Source organism: Lytechinus pictus, chromosome 7, assembly GCF_037042905.1.
Source record: "Lytechinus pictus isolate F3 Inbred chromosome 7, Lp3.0, whole genome shotgun sequence".
NCBI lineage: Eukaryota > Metazoa > Echinodermata > Echinoidea > Temnopleuroida > Toxopneustidae > Lytechinus > Lytechinus pictus.
The window spans coordinates 8,553,874-8,572,405 of record NC_087251.1 but is presented as its reverse complement, the minus strand read 5'-3'; the positions used below and the strand labels follow the sequence as shown (position 1 = coordinate 8,572,405).

The window sequence follows — 18,532 nt, the reverse complement described above, 5'->3', positions numbered from 1 at the left end:
TAGCGTTTGTAACATTATAATAAGCGCGCATCTAGTTTGGAGCTTTATCGCGCTTCTCATTCTTGCTGTGTTTTATTTAAATCAGGGGTGGTATTCTGAGATCCATTTTATCTCAGATAAAATAAAATATTTTATCTCCGTTAAAATCAGTGAGATAAAATACCCTTAAAATCTCTCCGAATTGGTATTCTGAGAACAATTTTATCTTCATTTTATCTCTGTAAGACACACCTATTTTTTAATCAATATCCAATTAGAAACGCGCTTTTATAGCTCTCTCATATCACTCAACCAATGGAAATCCATTCCGTTAGGAGGTGTGGCGAATGAGTGAGATTGCGTCAATTTATTGGCTTCAATACGCTTGCACTATACGCTTGTGCGTCTTTACAGAGATTTCTTTTTAACAAAAATGGCAACACTCTCATCTTTTTTTCGAAGTCTATATCGCATCTTTTCAAGCATCATTTCAAAGACAATATTAGTCAAGAAAAGTCTTATGAAATGCTTCCTGATTGTACAGGAATAACTTTAAGGTGTTGTTCTCAATGAAGATATAATTTTTCTTAATTTTCATGCCAACATTTGGAGTTAATTCACTTAGAAATATTGACGAAATGAACGTCGCGGAGATAAAATAGCCCCTACCCTCTTTTAAGTTTATTTCATTTTTTCTTCAAAGTAACTTGGGCGCAAGCACATCACCCGCGTTGCAATGGCCAGATACGCGATGGGTATGTCTACGCAGAGCCACTGCTCTGTTGCGTATCATCATAAATACGCAAGATAAAATTTATAAGCAAGATGAAATTTTAAATTTTATCTGAAAGATAAAATGTCATCTCAGAATACCAATTTCATTTTAAGAGATAAAATAAAATATTTTAAAGATAAAATGACCTCAGAATACCGCCCCAGATTTTAAACAAATAAATTGAAAGAAATAGGCAAGAGTAACCAGCTATTCCGTCGGTTCTACCCTAGAAATCTACTTAGTGCATGTTAATATTTCTGGTTGGAAGTCTTTGTAATATTACAGTGAGGAGATACGGGATAAGACTGAATACTTTTCTGGCAAAGTAACGTTGAGAGTATGAAAAGAAGAGGTAAGTAGGCTCGCATATTTGCCATTGCCATTGGCATTCTCTCTACAATTTTGTTATTCTCCTTTGCTATAGTATACCCCCCCCCCTCCTCCTATCTGAAAAAGGGACTAAGAGTTGTGAGAGAAACTATGGCAAAAAATATATTAAATTGTCATTTACAACCATATAGGCTAGGATGGGGGATGGGGTGCCCAGACACTGTAAGTTAAAAATAAAATATTGTGAAGCATTCTTTTAAAGTTTTAGTTTGGATTACGCAAAAAATATTGCAGTCGTCTTCAGTTTTGTTCTTTATAAGATTGGCATTCACTTTGTAGGATGGGGGGTTGGGTGTCCGGACAAGTAACAGAAATGAAGCCTTGTTTTTATCTCAGGAATAAACCAAAAATATAGGTTGAATAGTTTTTTTTCACCATCAATATTTGTTCTTTATAATATTTTCTTATATTCTGTGCTAAAAAGAATTAAAGACATTGCTTGTAAACTTTTCAAAATTGAGAGTAAAAGTCATGTGTCCGGACACCCAACCCGTCCGGACACACAACCACTGGGTATACTAAGAATTAATAGGCCTAGTATAATTTTGCTTGTTAACTTTTCCAAATGGCTGTTCAAATTGATTGTCCGAACACACAACCTGACCGAGCACACAATAACCGAGGGGTAATATTTTGTGAGTGGTGGTAGATCACCAATGTGGATGTTTAAAAGTTTAGCCATCTCCATCTAAACAAAATCAATGTGGTCACTCCTCCTTATAATAATTCTAGTTCAATCATCCATTACCCCAAAAACCAAGAACGGCCCGAATAGGCCTAATTGTTTCCATGAGATCATTCAACACAGTGGTTTACCACCCGTGAACTTGAATCAACCATGATCGAGAAGAAACTGATATCAGATTGCACAAAACTGTGACCCTTGGCTTTATGGGGTTCTTTGTTGCTATGTTCGTTCTTTACGACGTGCATCCTGTTTCTACCAGCAACAGAGTAGACTCAAGTACATGCATGGGAACAATGTCTTGACATTCTCTCACATAATATCATCAGCCTCATGAATGACCTTGACTCTTTACACGAGTCCCAACTCGATAAATCTATCTCTTCTTCATATTTCTTTATTTTTGTTATTCTTCTTTTTTAAATCAATATAATTTTCTTCCTTCCTTCCTTTTTTTCATGTTTATTATTTTTCTTCCTCCTCCTCATATTCTTATTTTCTTTTCCCTTCTTCTTCTTCTTCTTCAAGTTCTACTTCTTCCTTTTCTTCTTCTTCCTTTTCTCCTTCTTCTTCTTCTTCTTCCTCTTCTCCTTCTTCTTCTTCAAGTTCTTCTTCTTCTTCTTCTTCTTTGCTCTTTTCCAGCTTTTTTCTCGTTTACTCTATTTTCTTAAGTTTTTCTCATCCTTTTCAAACTTCAATGTTAGAGGGGAAGTTCACCCTGATGAAGAGTAATAGAAAATAATGAAAGTTTGAGGAAAATCCTTAGCTACTAGAATTTCAAGTTTTTGATTTGTGATGTCATAAACGAGCAGCTGCCCCATATGTTTTATAATATAAAATGCATAGATTTTATTTTTGAATGGTTCGTGATGACTTGTTTGTTTTCTTTTCTTTTAAGGAGCGGGTTCGAAATGAATTTGTGTATTGATACCTACTGGAAGATACAATAAAAACCATTTCTAATTTTCTGAGAAAATTACATTAATCGATAATGTAGGAAAGCTGCTCGCATGTGACGTCAAAACTCAAATAATTAACATTCTAATAACTTTTTCATGCATTCTTTGATGGACTTTCCTAAAACCTTCAATATTTTCATTATTATTTTTTCTGCTATCTTTACAATAAACTTTTTGTGAGGTGAACTTCCCCTTTAATGTGCCCGTAATTGTGTTTATATCTGATATTCCCATGATGTTGATGTTTAATTAACCAGTTCGTTTTGCTTCCGGGTCTAAATAAACAATGCTTGACCTTGGCCTTAATTAATTGGCCTGTGTCGTCTGCTGTCTGTAGTTCAAGGAATAATTGTATATCCTTGTTTACAATGTTTACGGTCTGTTTGTTGACAAGTAAAGATTGAGGTTGTTCAAAGTTCGGACATTATATCGACATTGAATGCTCGTCATTATAATCATCAATCTTTGAATGACAATAGGCGATATGCCAGAGGCCCTGTGAGACACACAATAACCTCTTATGTTATAGCCCTCTTGCTATTCTGTATCTCACCATAGTGGGTGGATAATCAACTGACAGATAATTTAGGTCGAGTTCGTGTGCAAATTAGCACCCCTGCCATTTTTATAGGCAGTGTAATGAGCCAAAAAAAATTGAGAAGGAACACATGGCATATGGGGTAAGATGTCAGAACCAAAATTTTAAAGATTTTATTACAAAAAATATATATATTTTGTTTATAGATTTTGACATAATATTCAGAAAAAGATATTTCGTCTTTTTTTTCCTTTCCCTTTCCTTCCTTTCCTATTTTTTTTTTCATAGTCGTGAAATTTTTTGGAAGTCCATGGTCCTAAGCCCTCCATCTGCTATAGTGCCATTTAGATTGTTTTCTTTTTGAACGCTTTAATGCTAATTTTTTTTATTTTCGAGACATTAATAATAAACCACATGTCTTACGTATAAGATTATTTTATATAGGGGTATAGTGCGTCTTTAGGTATATACAGGGGTGACTACCTCTTCGTCATTTATTTGCAATTCATCAAGACAAAGAGAGAAAGATATATTATTTTCTCTAATCAGCTATAATTATACATGCAGGGGGCGAGGCTATCTATTATTTTTCAAGTAGTGGGGGAACAAAGGAAAACTAAAAGAAGAAGATCATAAAAAGGGGGATATATGGGTCAAATCTATATCCCTTAATTCAACTGAAAAAAGTGTCATCTTGCCACTGTTTATTAACGTCTTTCTTCCACTTTCTTCTCCTTTTTCTCATTTTGCCCACTGTAGCGACGCCCTTACCAATATAATATTTATAATCTATAACAATGTCAGCAAGTTACAGAATGTAAGCGACACAACAGTTACAACGAATAACAAATTTGTGTACACGATAAAACTCAAAGATTGCTAATAATGACAATTTGTCTTTCATGAGATAAACTTCATTGGTCTTGTCAATCGGATTAGATTGGGTTCTTATAGTAATCAGAACTATATTTTGATTTGTGGAGACCCTGGTGAAGACACATACCTTTGTAATTTATTCAGATTCCTGCACTGAACATGCGACCGCCAATCGAAAAGAAAAACAAAATTCAGCAAAACCATTTATGCATGTACAAATCAAGGAGCTTGCTTTTCAACTATTATACTATTGGATCTGGGCTACCCCCAAAAGCGATCCCTTTTGTTCGTCAGTTGTATTGTTGCGAGCAAAGGCTCAACTCATTTTGTGTTAGTCGATCAGAGGAGACGGATGGGGTCATGCAGATAAGGCAACATGGCAAGGCAGCTTTGAGAAGGATGTAGGATCATTAATGTGATATAAAAATGACCAGGAGCCGAGGTTGCCCAACAAGGTAAAAAGTCTTGGATTGTTTGAAAAGATTATACAACCATGAGGTATACGACTGTAACTCTCTATACTCTGTAAGAGGTATTGATTTATATTCACTCCCGTATAATACCTTCTCCTCCTTTTTTATCATGCCCACAGCTCAATGGCAGCAATACAATGGCCAACGGAAGACGGGAGGACTGAATCGATGAGATCTGATGACTTAGGTGTGATCCAAAGGGATTGCAAATTCTACACGCTGCCTTCTCGTACAGGACGCCATTCGTCAGGGGACTCTTCTACAACTGGGTCTGATAGCGTTCCAAAGAACAACAACAGCGCAACACATTATGGAACATTGCAGCCAACGAAGAACAAAATAGAGCCTACCTCCAGACACAGCTTCAGATGCAGTGTCAAAAGAAAATCTCTGAGACTCCTTAAGACCTTAAAACCAAGTCCCTTAAAGATGAGCTCGAATACGAAACGGAAGAATTTGGATAATCTTGGGTTTTACGAGATACCTAACAACCCCAATGGGAACTGTTGTATCATTGACACTGATGACATCGACAAAGGTGAAGTAACTTTCTTCTCTTACAGTGATGATGGTTTGTCTTATACCAAAGAGGAGGTGCCGATATGTAGTGCTGGTTGTAAAAAACACAAGATTAGATGGGACCTTGGCTTCAAGGACGACATGGATCGTCACGATGAGGAGTACGACAGCGGAGGAGAGTTCAGTGAATGCGATGAGGAACAGGTAGAGGAAGTGCTTACTGATTATTCTATGAAGGAAGCCCCTGTCCACTTGAGCACGAATGGTCATCTTCCAGGAAACCATTCCTTTGAGTTGATGTCGAATGAGGATTTTACCTCATCGTTTGCTTACTGCGAAACAGAGCACCTCAACACAATAAGACGCAGTACCATCAAGAGAAAACCGAACAAATCGACTTCATCTTCAACCAGTCTAAGTAGTAACAACAGCAGAAAGAGCAGATTTGTCGCAAATGTTAATAGGAAAATTGCATCAAAGGCATGGCCATTGAGATCTCTCTGGCAGTTTCTTACTCGAAAGAAGGACGACACATACCGGAATAGTTTGGAAGATTACGGTGAGACGATTGAGTCAGCCATGAAGTACATCAGGATTGCCTCGCATTTTGACGAAGCTTCTATAAGCCTTCGTCTAACTTTGCAGATTGTAGATGGGGCGTCATCTCTGTTACGTGAAGTCCAAACTGATTTAATCTCAACGGCGTTGAAAGCGTTTTTCACGATAGGTGAAGACGACGTCGACGTTTCATGGGTGAGTGATGTCCCAAGAGAGATCCAACGTCATGTCGCAGTGGGCGATGCTCGCGTTCACTTTGCAGTACCCGACATCAGGCATTGTGTAGCATGTCTTCTGGTTTCTCCCGATGCTGCCACTTTACTTCGACGTCGAGAGAGTATTCTTTTGACGAGTATTGCAGAGGTGTTGGAGTGTCGAGAAGAGTGTGTAGTTGTCATGCAAACCAAACCTATTAAATGGGAATCTAACACGAAATACAAAACATCAAACGCTGTTTTGTCTTCTTATCATAGGTCATCGTCGTCGCCGTCGGGTGATTTACGTGTATGTAGCTCGTTAGAGTGGATGACTTACATTCCATCTTTATATACATGAATGACATAACTGTGTACGTGAAATTCATCTTGCCAAAGGTGTGCAGTGTCTAGTATGATCAGCGTCTTCCAGAACGTTTTACATCGGACCTCAATTTTTTTAAAGACATGTGACGCGATTCGCTTCCATTCGCGGTGTGCAATGACGGATGTAAATTTAATACTAAGCAATTTTGTAAATATTGGATTCCAGATGCCACTTTTGCCACTTGAAATATCAAGTTTTATTTGCTTGGCAATTGATATTATACATTCATCATGCCTAGAAATGTAAGGATATAATCGGTATACGCTGATTGAGATATTTTATCTAAAACTGCACGTGATTCATACCACGGAGAGACATTTACATAATAAAACTTGCATTAATAATGGTCATAATCTTGACTGATTTGATTCGAGTCAAATACAAATTATGTGAAGGATATTGGAATCAGGTTTATAAATTTGGACGAAATCGGATTCATCTTTTTTACAAGCCGGTGTCATTTTTATGTCTAAAACTTAGTTTTATCGTATAGATATATATATATATATTCTGACCAAAGTACAAAATGTATTTTGATATTCAAACAAATGAAATGCTCTGATGAACTGCTGACTTTATAATGAATCTTAAGGTTTTATAGTTCATGGATAGTTCAATTGGGGATGGTTTGATTTATCATCAAAGTTCATGACAGCAATTAAATTCTTTGCTCTTCAAAGTTTAGGAGAGAAACTTTAGGATGTAACTGATGCGTGACATACAAACAACGAAATATAGAAAAATGATTTAGTTGTCTCTTACCTTTGATGTCAAGGGCTAAAGAAGAATTTGTTGAAGATAATTCCTTTTTTTTTCATTCGGTAAATTCAAAGAAGTATCACTATACTCTGTGATAAATAGAAAGAATTTTGCCATTGAATCGTTAAAAAAAGACACAATGTATAATGCAGAAAATACGATTATAATTTGATTATGGACAATAGTTGGTCTATGCTAGCCTGAACCCGTATGAAGTTTTCAAGATTTGGTTGTTTAATATTCGACCTACTTGATTGAACTTAAAATGTATCACTGTCTTTCTGTAAACCTGCAAAATAATGGCAATGCGTTATTATTACATTGAACGGATGACTTTTCTAGTTGATTTAATTTTGAGGGGGGGGGGTCAATGGCAACAATTTATTTATTTACAGGGGTATTCAGTTTTTGTGCGCATGTCTGCCTCCCTGCATTGGCGCAGTATTGATGTTGGATATTATGATTATCATTTAAGCAAACAATCTTTTTTTCAATATCTGATGTCACATTATGATTCGATTTTCAATCATGATAGACGAATTAAATATAAATTGTGACGTGAGGACACACTTTTGGAGTTTGGCTTACCTAAATTGTGACGATTGTTCGTGAACATGGTGAAGAAATTGTAATTATCAATCTCAAAGTAATTGAAAGGAAATAAGACCCATATCCCCTCATATCTCAAAAACTAAAACTAAATTGCTGCCTATAAATTTAGTTATGAATAGAATAGGACTTGTACTCTCATTTTTTTTTTTTTTTTTTTTTTAAACAAAATTGACCGATACGACGGTTCGGATGAACGCCGACGAATATGTATATGTACCTTTACTTTGCCTCCATTTTCTACGGGCGGGCGGAGTGGGGGCTGTCTCGACATGATACTAAAACCAGATAAGTGGCATAGAGGAATAGAGGCTCAAGCAGCAAGAGTATATGGACAACTTAAAAAGTGGTCTCTAAATGCAACTCTCCATCCAAACCAAACCCATTGGCAGCTTAATGTTCTGTTCCATAGTACAGTAGGCCAATATGAGCCTGGAGTTGGTCGACATGGGGGTATTAGTGTTGTCTAATTGATTGTTTTCTGGAAGAAAAAAAATCTACATGGATCAGGGGATGAGAAAACTACATTTAACTCTTTGCTGACATTTATCCACTATAGACTCGCTTTACATGGTCTGATCCTTGCTGAGATTTATCAAATTCTGTCCATGGAATGCCTTTTCTTTACGGATGCACGCACCATTAAATCGGATAGAAATTCCACAAAAAGAAACAAACAACCTTGCTAACATTGTTCCAATGTCGAATTGAAATACGTGAACCAACCATTGGTCTTATAATAGTTTATAATAATGATGACGAAGTAGGTAGTGGTGAGAAGTGGGAGGGGCGGGGAGGAGGGGTGCTTAACCCCCCCCCCCTCGAGAGTCCTTTAATTGTTTCTTTGACATGATGTTGGTTTCTTGTGAGATAAATACAGACGGTCATAATATGCATAATCATATCTTATTGTGTGCTTGTGGGCAGACGTGTACACAAAGATTGTTTGGATCTTTTCAGTCGATGTTTTTACCTTGTATTGTGAAAAATCAGTGAAACGAACATGTAATTGGGCAATGTTTGAAATTTAGGTGGGTTGTATAGCATTGGGAATTAATCGTCCGCAATGCCTGTAGGTGTTGTGGGAACTTGCCAGAAATAATGTCTTTCAAAAGGTTTTGCCAACATATCCAAACAATCAGATCTGGAACCTACTCTCTTATTTGGAAGAGGAAACAATACTCCAGCAATCGTGATGTTAGGTGAATACAAAAAAATCATTCAATATGTGAAAAATAGATATAATACCCATAAACGTTTGTCTCGAACTGTTGATATTCAATATTATGCTGAAACTCCTTACGAAGTTGTTTAAAGGTCAAGTCCACCCCAGAAAAATGTTGATTTGAATAAATAGAGAAAAATCAAACTAGCACAACATTGAAAATTTCATCAAAATCGGATATAAAATAAGAAAGTTATGACATTTTACAAGTTCCGATTATTTTTCACAAAACAGTGATATACACAACTGAGTGACATGCAAATGAGATGATCGATGATGTCCCTCACTTACTTTTTTATTGTTTGAATTATACAATATTTCATTTTTTACAAATTTGACAAGAAGGACCAACTTGACTGAACCATATGGTATTAAACAATGCTAATTCCACATGTTCAGGGAGGAATTAATCGTTGTTTCACTTGGCAATGAGGAGAAAATTAGAATATTTTATGTAATAAAATACAAAAGAAATAGTGAGTGGATGACGTCATCAGTCTCCTCATTTGCATACAGACCAGGATGTGCATATAACTGTTTTGTGAAATTAAGCGAAACTTTAAAATTTCATAACTTTCTTATTTTACACCCGATTTTGATGAAATTTTCAGTGTTATGTTTGTTGGATTTTTCTCTTTTTATTCAAATCAACTTTTTGTTGGAGTGGACTTGTCCTTTAATGTTTAAAGCACCAGCTTTGGGGAAAAAATAATGATAATAATATCAATACACAATGATAATACCATAACCTCTTTCATATTTTGCTTTGAGTTATCCATTATGAAATCAAAGTGCCCCATATGAGTTTCTTATGAACATCTTCACATGTAATTATTTTTTAATGCAAGTTAATTATGCCAGAGTATATCTTATTTATAATAAACTCATGGGTCTCCTGACATGGATGTGATGAATCATGCTACAAGAATTTCTTTTGTAATGTGTATTGATTTTTTTTTCATTCTACTTTGTAATTCCATGACACCATTTTGTATGGTAAGCTTACAGTGAACGGGGCAAGAGACCTTCTATAAAGTATTATACTATGAGGCGCCGAATGTACCAATATTATATAGAACAATTATTTGTTATATAATCATTATTTGTTAAATAATAACTATTATTTATATATAATTTACATTTTATTTGTAAATAACTACTATTATATAAAATATCATTTCTAATTATTTATATATAATTCCAAGTAATACTTCATTATTTGTAAATAATAATAGTTCGACATTCCATTATTTATAAATAATGATTATTTGTTTTTCATTATTTATAAATAATGATTATTTGTTTTTCATTATTTATAAATAATGATTATTTGCTTTTCATTATTTATAAATAATGATTATTTGTTTTTCATTATTTATATATAATGATTATTTGTTTTTCATTATTTACAAATAATGATTATTTGTTTTTCATTATTTATAAATAATGATTATTTGTTTTTCATTATTTATAAATAATGATTATTTGTTTTTCATTATTTATAAATAATGATTATTTGTTTTTCATTATTTATAAATAATGATTATTTGTTTTTCATTATTTACAAATAATGATTATTTGTTTTTCATTATTTATAAATAATGATTATTTGTTTTTCATTATTTATAAATAATTTGTTGAGTTTTCCATTATTTATAAATAATGATTATTTGTTAAATAATGAAAACGTCTACTTCATTATTTATAAATAATTTTTTCGAGTGCACCATTATTCTCATTATTTATAAATAATCATTATTTAATGTTCGAGTTTTCCATTATTTATAAATAAAGATTATTTGTTAAATAATGCCATTATTTATTAAATAATGCCATTATTTATTAAATAATGCCATTATTTATTAAATAATGCCATTATTTATTAAATAATGGAAAACTCGCTATAACATGCAAATGTGGGACCGCCCATGATATGAATATTCATGATGCGATTTCCTTTTTCGTGATTTTTCTTCACAAATTTTTGTCCATTTCCTCTTCATAATGACATTTCTTGAAGCAATTTTCTAGGGATATGGTCTGATTGTAATATTCTTCATTTTCTATATAACTTCGTCTTCGTAGAAATATCAAAAAGTGTAATTTTATACGATTTTTCCTACAGTTCACAATCCCCATAGGCGCGCGTGTACGGTAGGGACAACCGGTGAATCGACGGAGTGCTCTTCATCGAAATACTACGTTGGTTGGTCCCCGGAAGTGGCGGGCGGAATTTAGCCCGAATCCTCGATGGAAGTCGATCAAGTGCATATGAGCTGAGAGAGTGAAATATCAGTGTACTTGTACAGGCCCTTCTACTTTTTATAAATATTTCTTGTTGCTTTTTTGGTTAAGTTAATTTTTCCTGGTGTAGAGATAAGTTTCAGTTCTAATAATGCACTTCAAATACATTTTGGAGTGTCTGTTTGAGGCGTTTGGGGCGATTTCACCCTGGCCCCAAAATGCTCGCAACAACAATACGGGGGCATGATGACCCCTAATTTTTTAAAAACTTATTTTTCTATTGAAAATTATCACAAAATTCACCAAAAGTGTGCACGAAAGCCTTCGTATTTCACTTTTAAAACTCCAAAAAGTGCCCAAATGACAAGCTTGGTTGCTTCGCTGTGTCGCTTTCAACTTGAGAACGTTTACGCGTCTGCTCCCCCCCGGCCCCCCTCCTCCGAAAGAAATTCTGTATATGGCCATGCTCTAAAGAGCCTGGCACATTGATTTATGTATACTTTCATTTTCATTATTTTTATCTCATTATCAACATGGCCTTACGCAGAATTTTTTCCAGGGGGGCCGGGGCCGGAGCATGACGCGCGTAAACTTTCTCAAAAAAATCTTGAGAAAGCGAAGCGACCAAGCTTGTCATTTGAGCTTGGTCGCGTCGCTGTCTCGCTTTCAAGATTTTTTTGAGAAACTTTACGCCCGTCCTAGCTGCCCCCCCCCCCCCCCCCGGTAAAAATTCTGTGTAAGGCCATGATGATAATGTGATAAAAATAATGAAAATGAAAAGTACATATAAATCAATGTGCCATATGCTCTTTTGAGCATGGCCGTTCACAGAATTTCTTTCGGGGGTGGGGGCAGACGCGTGTAAACGTTCTCAAGTTGAAAGCGAGACAGCGAAGCGACAAAGCTTGTCATTTGGGCTTGTTCCCGTGGCTGTCTCGCTTTCAAGATTTTTTTGAGAAAGTTTACGCGCGTCATGCTCCGGCCCCGGCCCCCCTGGAAAAAATTCTGCGTAAGGCCATGTTGATAATGAGATAAAAATAATGAAAATGAAAGTATACATAAATCAATGTGCCAGGCTCTTTAGAGCATGGCCATATACAGAATTTCTTTCGGAGGAGGGGGGCCGGGGGGGGGAGCAGACGCGTAAACGTTCTCAAGTTGAAAGCGACACAGCGAAGCGACCAAGCTTGTCATTTGGGCACTTTTTGGAGTTTTAAAAGTGAAATACAAAGGCTTTCGTGCACACTTTTGGTGAATTTTGTGATAATTTTCAATAGAAAAATAAGTTTTTAAAAAATTAGGGGTCATCATGCCCCCGTATTGTTGTTGCGAGCATTTTGGGGCCAGGGTGAAATCGCCCCAAACGCCTCAAACAGACACTCCAAAATGTATTTGAAGTGCATTATTAGAACTGAAACTTATCTCTACACCAGGAAAAATTAACTTAACCAAAAAAGCAACAAGAAATATTTATAAAAAGTAGAAGGGCCTGTACAAGTACACTGATATTTCACTCTCTCAGCTCATATGCACTTGATCGACTTCCATCGAGGATTCGGGCTAAATTCCGCCCGCCACTTCCGGGGACCAACCAACGTAGTATTTCGATGAAGAGCACTCCGTCGATTCACCGGTTGTCCCTACCGTACACGCGCGCCTATGGGGATTGTGAACTGTAGGAAAAATCGTATAAAATTACACTTTTTGATATTTCTACGAAGACGAAGTTATATAGAAAATGAAGAATATTACAATCAGACCATATCCCTAGAAAATTGCTTCAAGAAATGTCATTATGAAGAGGAAATGGACAAAAATTTGTGAAGAAAAATCACGAAAAAGGAAATCGCATCATGAATATTCATATCATGGGCGGTCCCACATTTGCATGTTATAGCGAGTTTTCCATTATTTAATAAATAATGGCATTATTTAATAAATAATGGCATTATTTAATAAATAATGGCATTATTTAATAAATAATGGCATTATTTAATAAATAATGGCATTATTTAACAAATAATCTTTATTTATAAATAATGGAAAACTCGAACATTAAATAATGATTATTTATAAATAATGAGAATAATGGTGCACTCGAAAAACTTATTTATAAATAATGAAGTAGACGTTTTCATTATTTAACAAATAATCATTATTTATAAATAATGGAAAACTCAACAAATTATTTATAAATAATGAAAAACAAATAATCATTATTTATAAATAATGAAAAACAAATAATCATTATTTGTAAATAATGAAAAACAAATAATCATTATTTATAAATAATGAAAAACAAATAATCATTATTTATAAATAATGAAAAACAAATAATCATTATTTATAAATAATGAAAAACAAATAATCATTATTTATAAATAATGAAAAACAAATAATCATTATTTGTAAATAATGAAAAACAAATAATCATTATATATAAATAATGAAAAACAAATAATCATTATTTATAAATAATGAAAAGCAAATAATCATTATTTATAAATAATGAAAAACAAATAATCATTATTTATAAATAATGAAAAACAAATAATCATTATTTATAAATAATGGAATGTCGAACTATTATTATTTACAAATAATGAAGTATTACTTGGAATTATATATAAATAATTAGAAATGATATTTTATATAATAGTAGTTATTTACAAATAAAATGTAAATTATATATAAATAATAGTTATTATTTAACAAATAATGATTATATAACAAATAATTGTTCTATATAATATTGGTACATTCGGCGCCTCATACAGCCGCGACTCAAGGAGTTGAATGGAAAAGATAAACAAGAGAATCCGTAGAAATAAAGAAAAGAAAAGAGAGAATGTGAGAAAGGAGGGGGAGAGGGGGTTAGAAGAGGGGCACCGTTTGCCCGAGCCGTGCTAAATGAATGAAGTTTATCCACATCCGCTTATAGTTTGTGGAGGTGTGGAAAAGATCATATGAAATTTGATATTACCGAGTCCTGGAGAGAGAGCGTACCTGGGGTAGGTGAAGGGGAGAGAAAGAAACGGGTACAAGGAGTAGATGATGAACGGGTGTTACAAGAAACACAATTGTAATCGATTGCAATGCATGTCAATTGCTAATTAGGAAGTGGAATCGAATCTACTTGTATATCATTTGAGCTGTAAGTAAATCAAATTTTACGCTCTCGGTGGAGAAATGCAACACAATTGCGAGGCTTTTGATTTATTCTGGAACCAAAATACTTGCCATTAATCGCGAAACAGAATATCGATGCAGCTGCAAGTGCATAATCATAAAAAAGTCTCCAAGTAAACTAATTCTTTTGAATTTACGACCGAGATCAATTAGTTTGATTTTTATTAATCAAGAGATAAGGCCTGTTACAAATAGCGATGATTTGCTTTCACGGTAAATAATGAAAAAATTAATCCGATAAAATTATGTTTTATTTATTCATTTTTTTTTATTATAGAGATGGCTAAAAAGAAGTAAATGTACGACACACATCACCTTTGTCATGCCATTTAAAAAAAGTATTTCATGCACTGTAAAAAATGAAGTGCTAATTTAGCACTTACAGTGCTTGTATAGTGACTGCACTAATATACGAGTGCTGATTTTTTAGTTCAAATTTGAACTAGAAAATCGTAGTGCAGTCACTATTATTTGAAAATATTTAAGATATAAATAGCAGAAATTTCATTAAAAATATTTTGATTGCAAGAAGGGTCATAAGATTTGATTTTTGCGAATCTCTTTAAAGTAATGAATATATGAATAGCGAAATGAAAAGCGCTGTCCTATTTCTTTCAAAACAGGTGATTCAATCTTAAGGCATTAGTAAAAAAACAGATTGTCTATACAGCGTATTCCTAAATTGGGACACAAAGTGAGCAAATTAAGGACCACCCCCTCCCATTTTTTTAAATTTGGTAATTACAAGGAAACGATGTATTTTCTTCTTCTTCTTCTTCTTCCCTTCTCCATTAATTTATGCTGCCCGATTTAAAAAATATCTTCTTTCCCTGATGCATGACAACAAGAGAGCACATAGCGAGAAAAAAAATCAACTCAATTGTTCCATAAAAAGTAAGACCCAACTAGTTGACGAGATAAGAAGAGATGACGAGAATTCGGCAAGTCGACTTGTTTAGGACAAGAAGAGATTATAACAAATTGTTAAAACTCGGAAGAAGTTGAAATGATTGGGAAAAGAAGACAAGAAGCTGAGTTGTAAAACTTCCAGGCCCGGTTCAAGACTAAAACTTAATTATATTGGGAGTTTCTGGGGCTTTAAAAAATGTGTGACATTAAGACATTTCAAAATGGCATACTAGTTGGTAACATGATGGTCTTTAATATCAGCACCCTTTCTCATCAGGTGCGTTTCTATTGGGCTGATTTGATACCGCCCGCCAAATGACTTTTTGGTTTCCTTTCTTCAAATTGTTTTTACTCACTCATGCATGAATGACAAAATAATTTGAGTTATATCAAATAAAAGAAGAGACTCTCAGCTTTACAACGATAGGTCATTTGTCTATTGTATATGTGATTAAGTTATGACAAATCATCGATAAATCTCGGTTTCGTTTTTTCTGGGACGCACTGTATATACATATATACCAAAACATAAAACATCCCGTTTTCAAGTCCAAGTATATTTCCTCGCACTTCGCTTTTTTATTGTTTTATGTAGTGACATATGCTTTTTTCATGACTATTTCACAATTGCCCCCCTTTTATGGTCTTAATATCAAACATTTCCTGTCCGTATTAGAAGACTGGTGAGATGTATGCTCTTCATATAAAAAAAATTCAGCTCGCTCTTCGCGCTCGCATCATTTGGTTAGTGAAATGGTCTTAGTGAATTCTTACAAACACGCCTTAGAATTAATGCCCCTCTTCAGGTTCAGGTCGTGCTCACAATATTTGATATTTGATTAGTCAGATATGTATCCTGTTCATGATTACAATGACTACAAAAGGTGTTTCATGGGTTAGGTGTCATTCTAATAAAATCAGCAAGCGCTTTCATGACGCTCGCATTAGATGACTATGGTGAGATACTTATGTATGCTCTTCATGAATTCCTTAAAAAGTCCTTAAAATGTCCCTGTTTCGGGTCAATATATACAAAAAAAAATTGCTCACGCTTCATGCTCGCATTGTTTGTTTTTTGAGAGAGGTACGTATCATTGTTACAAAAAAAATTGCTTATGATATCCTTTATTAGGTCTGAATATCAAAAACTTTCAGCTGCCCGCAACTCACCAGCAAGGCTTGCACGGAACGAAGTGACAGGGCCTTTAAAATGTCTCTATTAGGTCAGTATACCTGGCAATTGAGCGCGCTTCGCGCCCCCACTAAAGTGACCCGTGCCATGACCCATGGTACGCCACTAAGTGGATACCATGCGCGACAAAAAAAAAACGTAATAAGGGTGTCAAAAACACTAAAATAATGAAAAAAGGGTATCTATTGGCGCTTGGAAAGCTACGTGTCTAGGCTCTGCAAATTTGCGAGTGTACACTGTAAAAAAAATAATTGAAATTACTCAATATAATTGTGGCAAAAAATTGCCTTGATTTTTTAAAGTATTTATGAGTTTGGCAGTTTTAAGTAAAATTTACTTATTTTCTTTGCATCCATTTCAAGTTACAACTTAATTCAATTAAGTAAAACAATCACTAAAATATTTGAAAAAATCAAATGGGGGAGTGGACTTTCGTGATTCCAAAGTCCGCTCGATCCCCCATCGTCCCACTTTTGGTGGCATCATTTTCATCTTGGACATCTTTTATCCAAATATTAGACTTTGTGCATTGTCACTTACCTGTACATGTATAGGTATACTGACATTTATACGCAATCGTTTCATTCTTACAAATAAAACAATGAGAATAGATAAGCATTTTCCGAAAACCTAAAAAGAATCTGAAATTTTCTGCTAAATGACTATTTAATGTTGCTCTTTCTTTGATTCAACAAAAGAATAAAATAGTTAGCACACCCTTATCCAAAACAATTTCAAACACAAAAAGATATGATAGTTATAAAAAAATCACTTGTTCTAATGAATATTCATGCATTCTTTAAATGAGGCGTTAATTGAGTACATTCAAGATGATTTTAATAAGTAATAATCATCTTTGCCTAATTGAGTTAGATTTACTCAATCAAAGCAAGCTAGCAATACGTGAATTTTCTTAAATGTATGTTGAACCCAAATAAATAAATTAAATCAAGTAAATTAAAAGACAAGTTAAAATTGATTGATTGATTGATTGATTTTATTTGGCAAGTCACCATAACATATATACAGTAGCATTAAAACAACAGGCTTGCACAGGATGACCCACGAAAGCTCGAAAGCTTATTTCCAGTGGGGTCCTCAATATACAGAATTAAGATAATAAAATGTTAAAATTATACTATTTACATATTAAAAATGAAGAAAAAAAATCAGAATTTACTATTACCAATAAATAAGATATATAGACAATAAATAAGATATATACAAGAATATAACGAAGAAGAAGAAGAAAAGAAGGAGAAGGAAGAGAAGGAACAGAAGAAGAGAGGGGACGAGGAGTAGAAGGAGACGGAAGAAACTGATAACGAAGGGAAATAAATAAGGAGAAGAACAACAGCATAAACGTGACGACAATAACAACAAGAAGAGGAGAATAGGAAGAAATAAAAGAAATAGAAAGAATAGAAGAAAGGACATATCGAAGCTTCAATCAAACTCTGTAAAATACATAATAATACCTAGTAGAGAAGAGAAAAGAACTAGGTCAGTATTCAGGCTAAATCAACCGTACAACATATCATTTGCATCTTCTTTTTGACTCTCAAGTGAAAGATATTCTTTCAATTTCCTCTTAAAATGCAAAAAGTTTCCTATTTCCTTTATATCATTGGGAAGGGAATTCCAATGTTTTATAGCATTGTAATAAAATGAGTTACCAATACTACCTATCCTTTCTGGTAAGCAAAAATTGAAATGGCTGTTTCTTGTATTATAGTTATGTATTTCGGTAACTAGATTAAAGTTTGATCCAATGTAATGATTCGATCTATTGTGATAGATTTTATGCACGTGGTGCAAAATAAGCTGTTTTGATCTTTTGTTGACTTCAAGAAAACCTGCTCCAGAGAGTTCGGTGTAGCCAACATGGGTTCTGGGACCAGAACAGCTAATGAATCTAACCATTTTATTCTGTATAATTTTCAACTTCTTTTTATCGAGTTCGCTTATGCCACTAAACCAAGCAGGGTTGGCATAGTCAAATAAACTCTGAATAAGAGCAAAACAGAGAATACGCCTTGCTTTTTGATCCATACAACTTTGATACCTGTAC

The 18,532-nt window shown here is 34.1% G+C and overlaps 1 protein-coding gene across 2 annotated transcripts; it reads left to right on the top strand.

The window, feature by feature from the left end:
- The first annotated feature begins 923 nt into the window (after nucleotides 1-923).
- On the top strand, nucleotides 924-9,855 carry LOC129265026 (uncharacterized). 2 transcript variants are annotated; one of them, XM_054903006.2, is made up of 2 exons: nucleotides 924-1,106; nucleotides 4,795-9,855. In XM_054903006.2, the coding sequence occupies exon 2, from the start codon at nucleotides 4,799-4,801 to the stop codon at nucleotides 6,305-6,307; it is 1,509 nt and encodes a 502-aa protein (XP_054758981.2). In that variant the 5' UTR covers nucleotides 924-1,106; nucleotides 4,795-4,798; the 3' UTR covers nucleotides 6,308-9,855. The 2 variants fall into 2 exon arrangements, with proteins under 2 accessions (XP_054758981.2, XP_054758980.2); XM_054903005.2 differs by lacking the exon at nucleotides 924-1,106 and adding an exon at nucleotides 4,492-4,657.
- Nucleotides 9,856-18,532: the final 8,677 nt, after the last annotated feature.

Bases quoted from the DNA above. Each gene is read 5' to 3' on its own strand.
- LOC129265026 (XM_054903005.2), top strand. From the start codon at position 4,629: ATGACCAGGAGCCGAGGTTGCCCAACAAG. The intron at 4,658-4,794 runs GTAAAAAGTCTT...TCATGCCCACAG, and splicing joins AGCCGAGGTTGCCCAACAAG to CTCAATGGCAGCAATACAAT.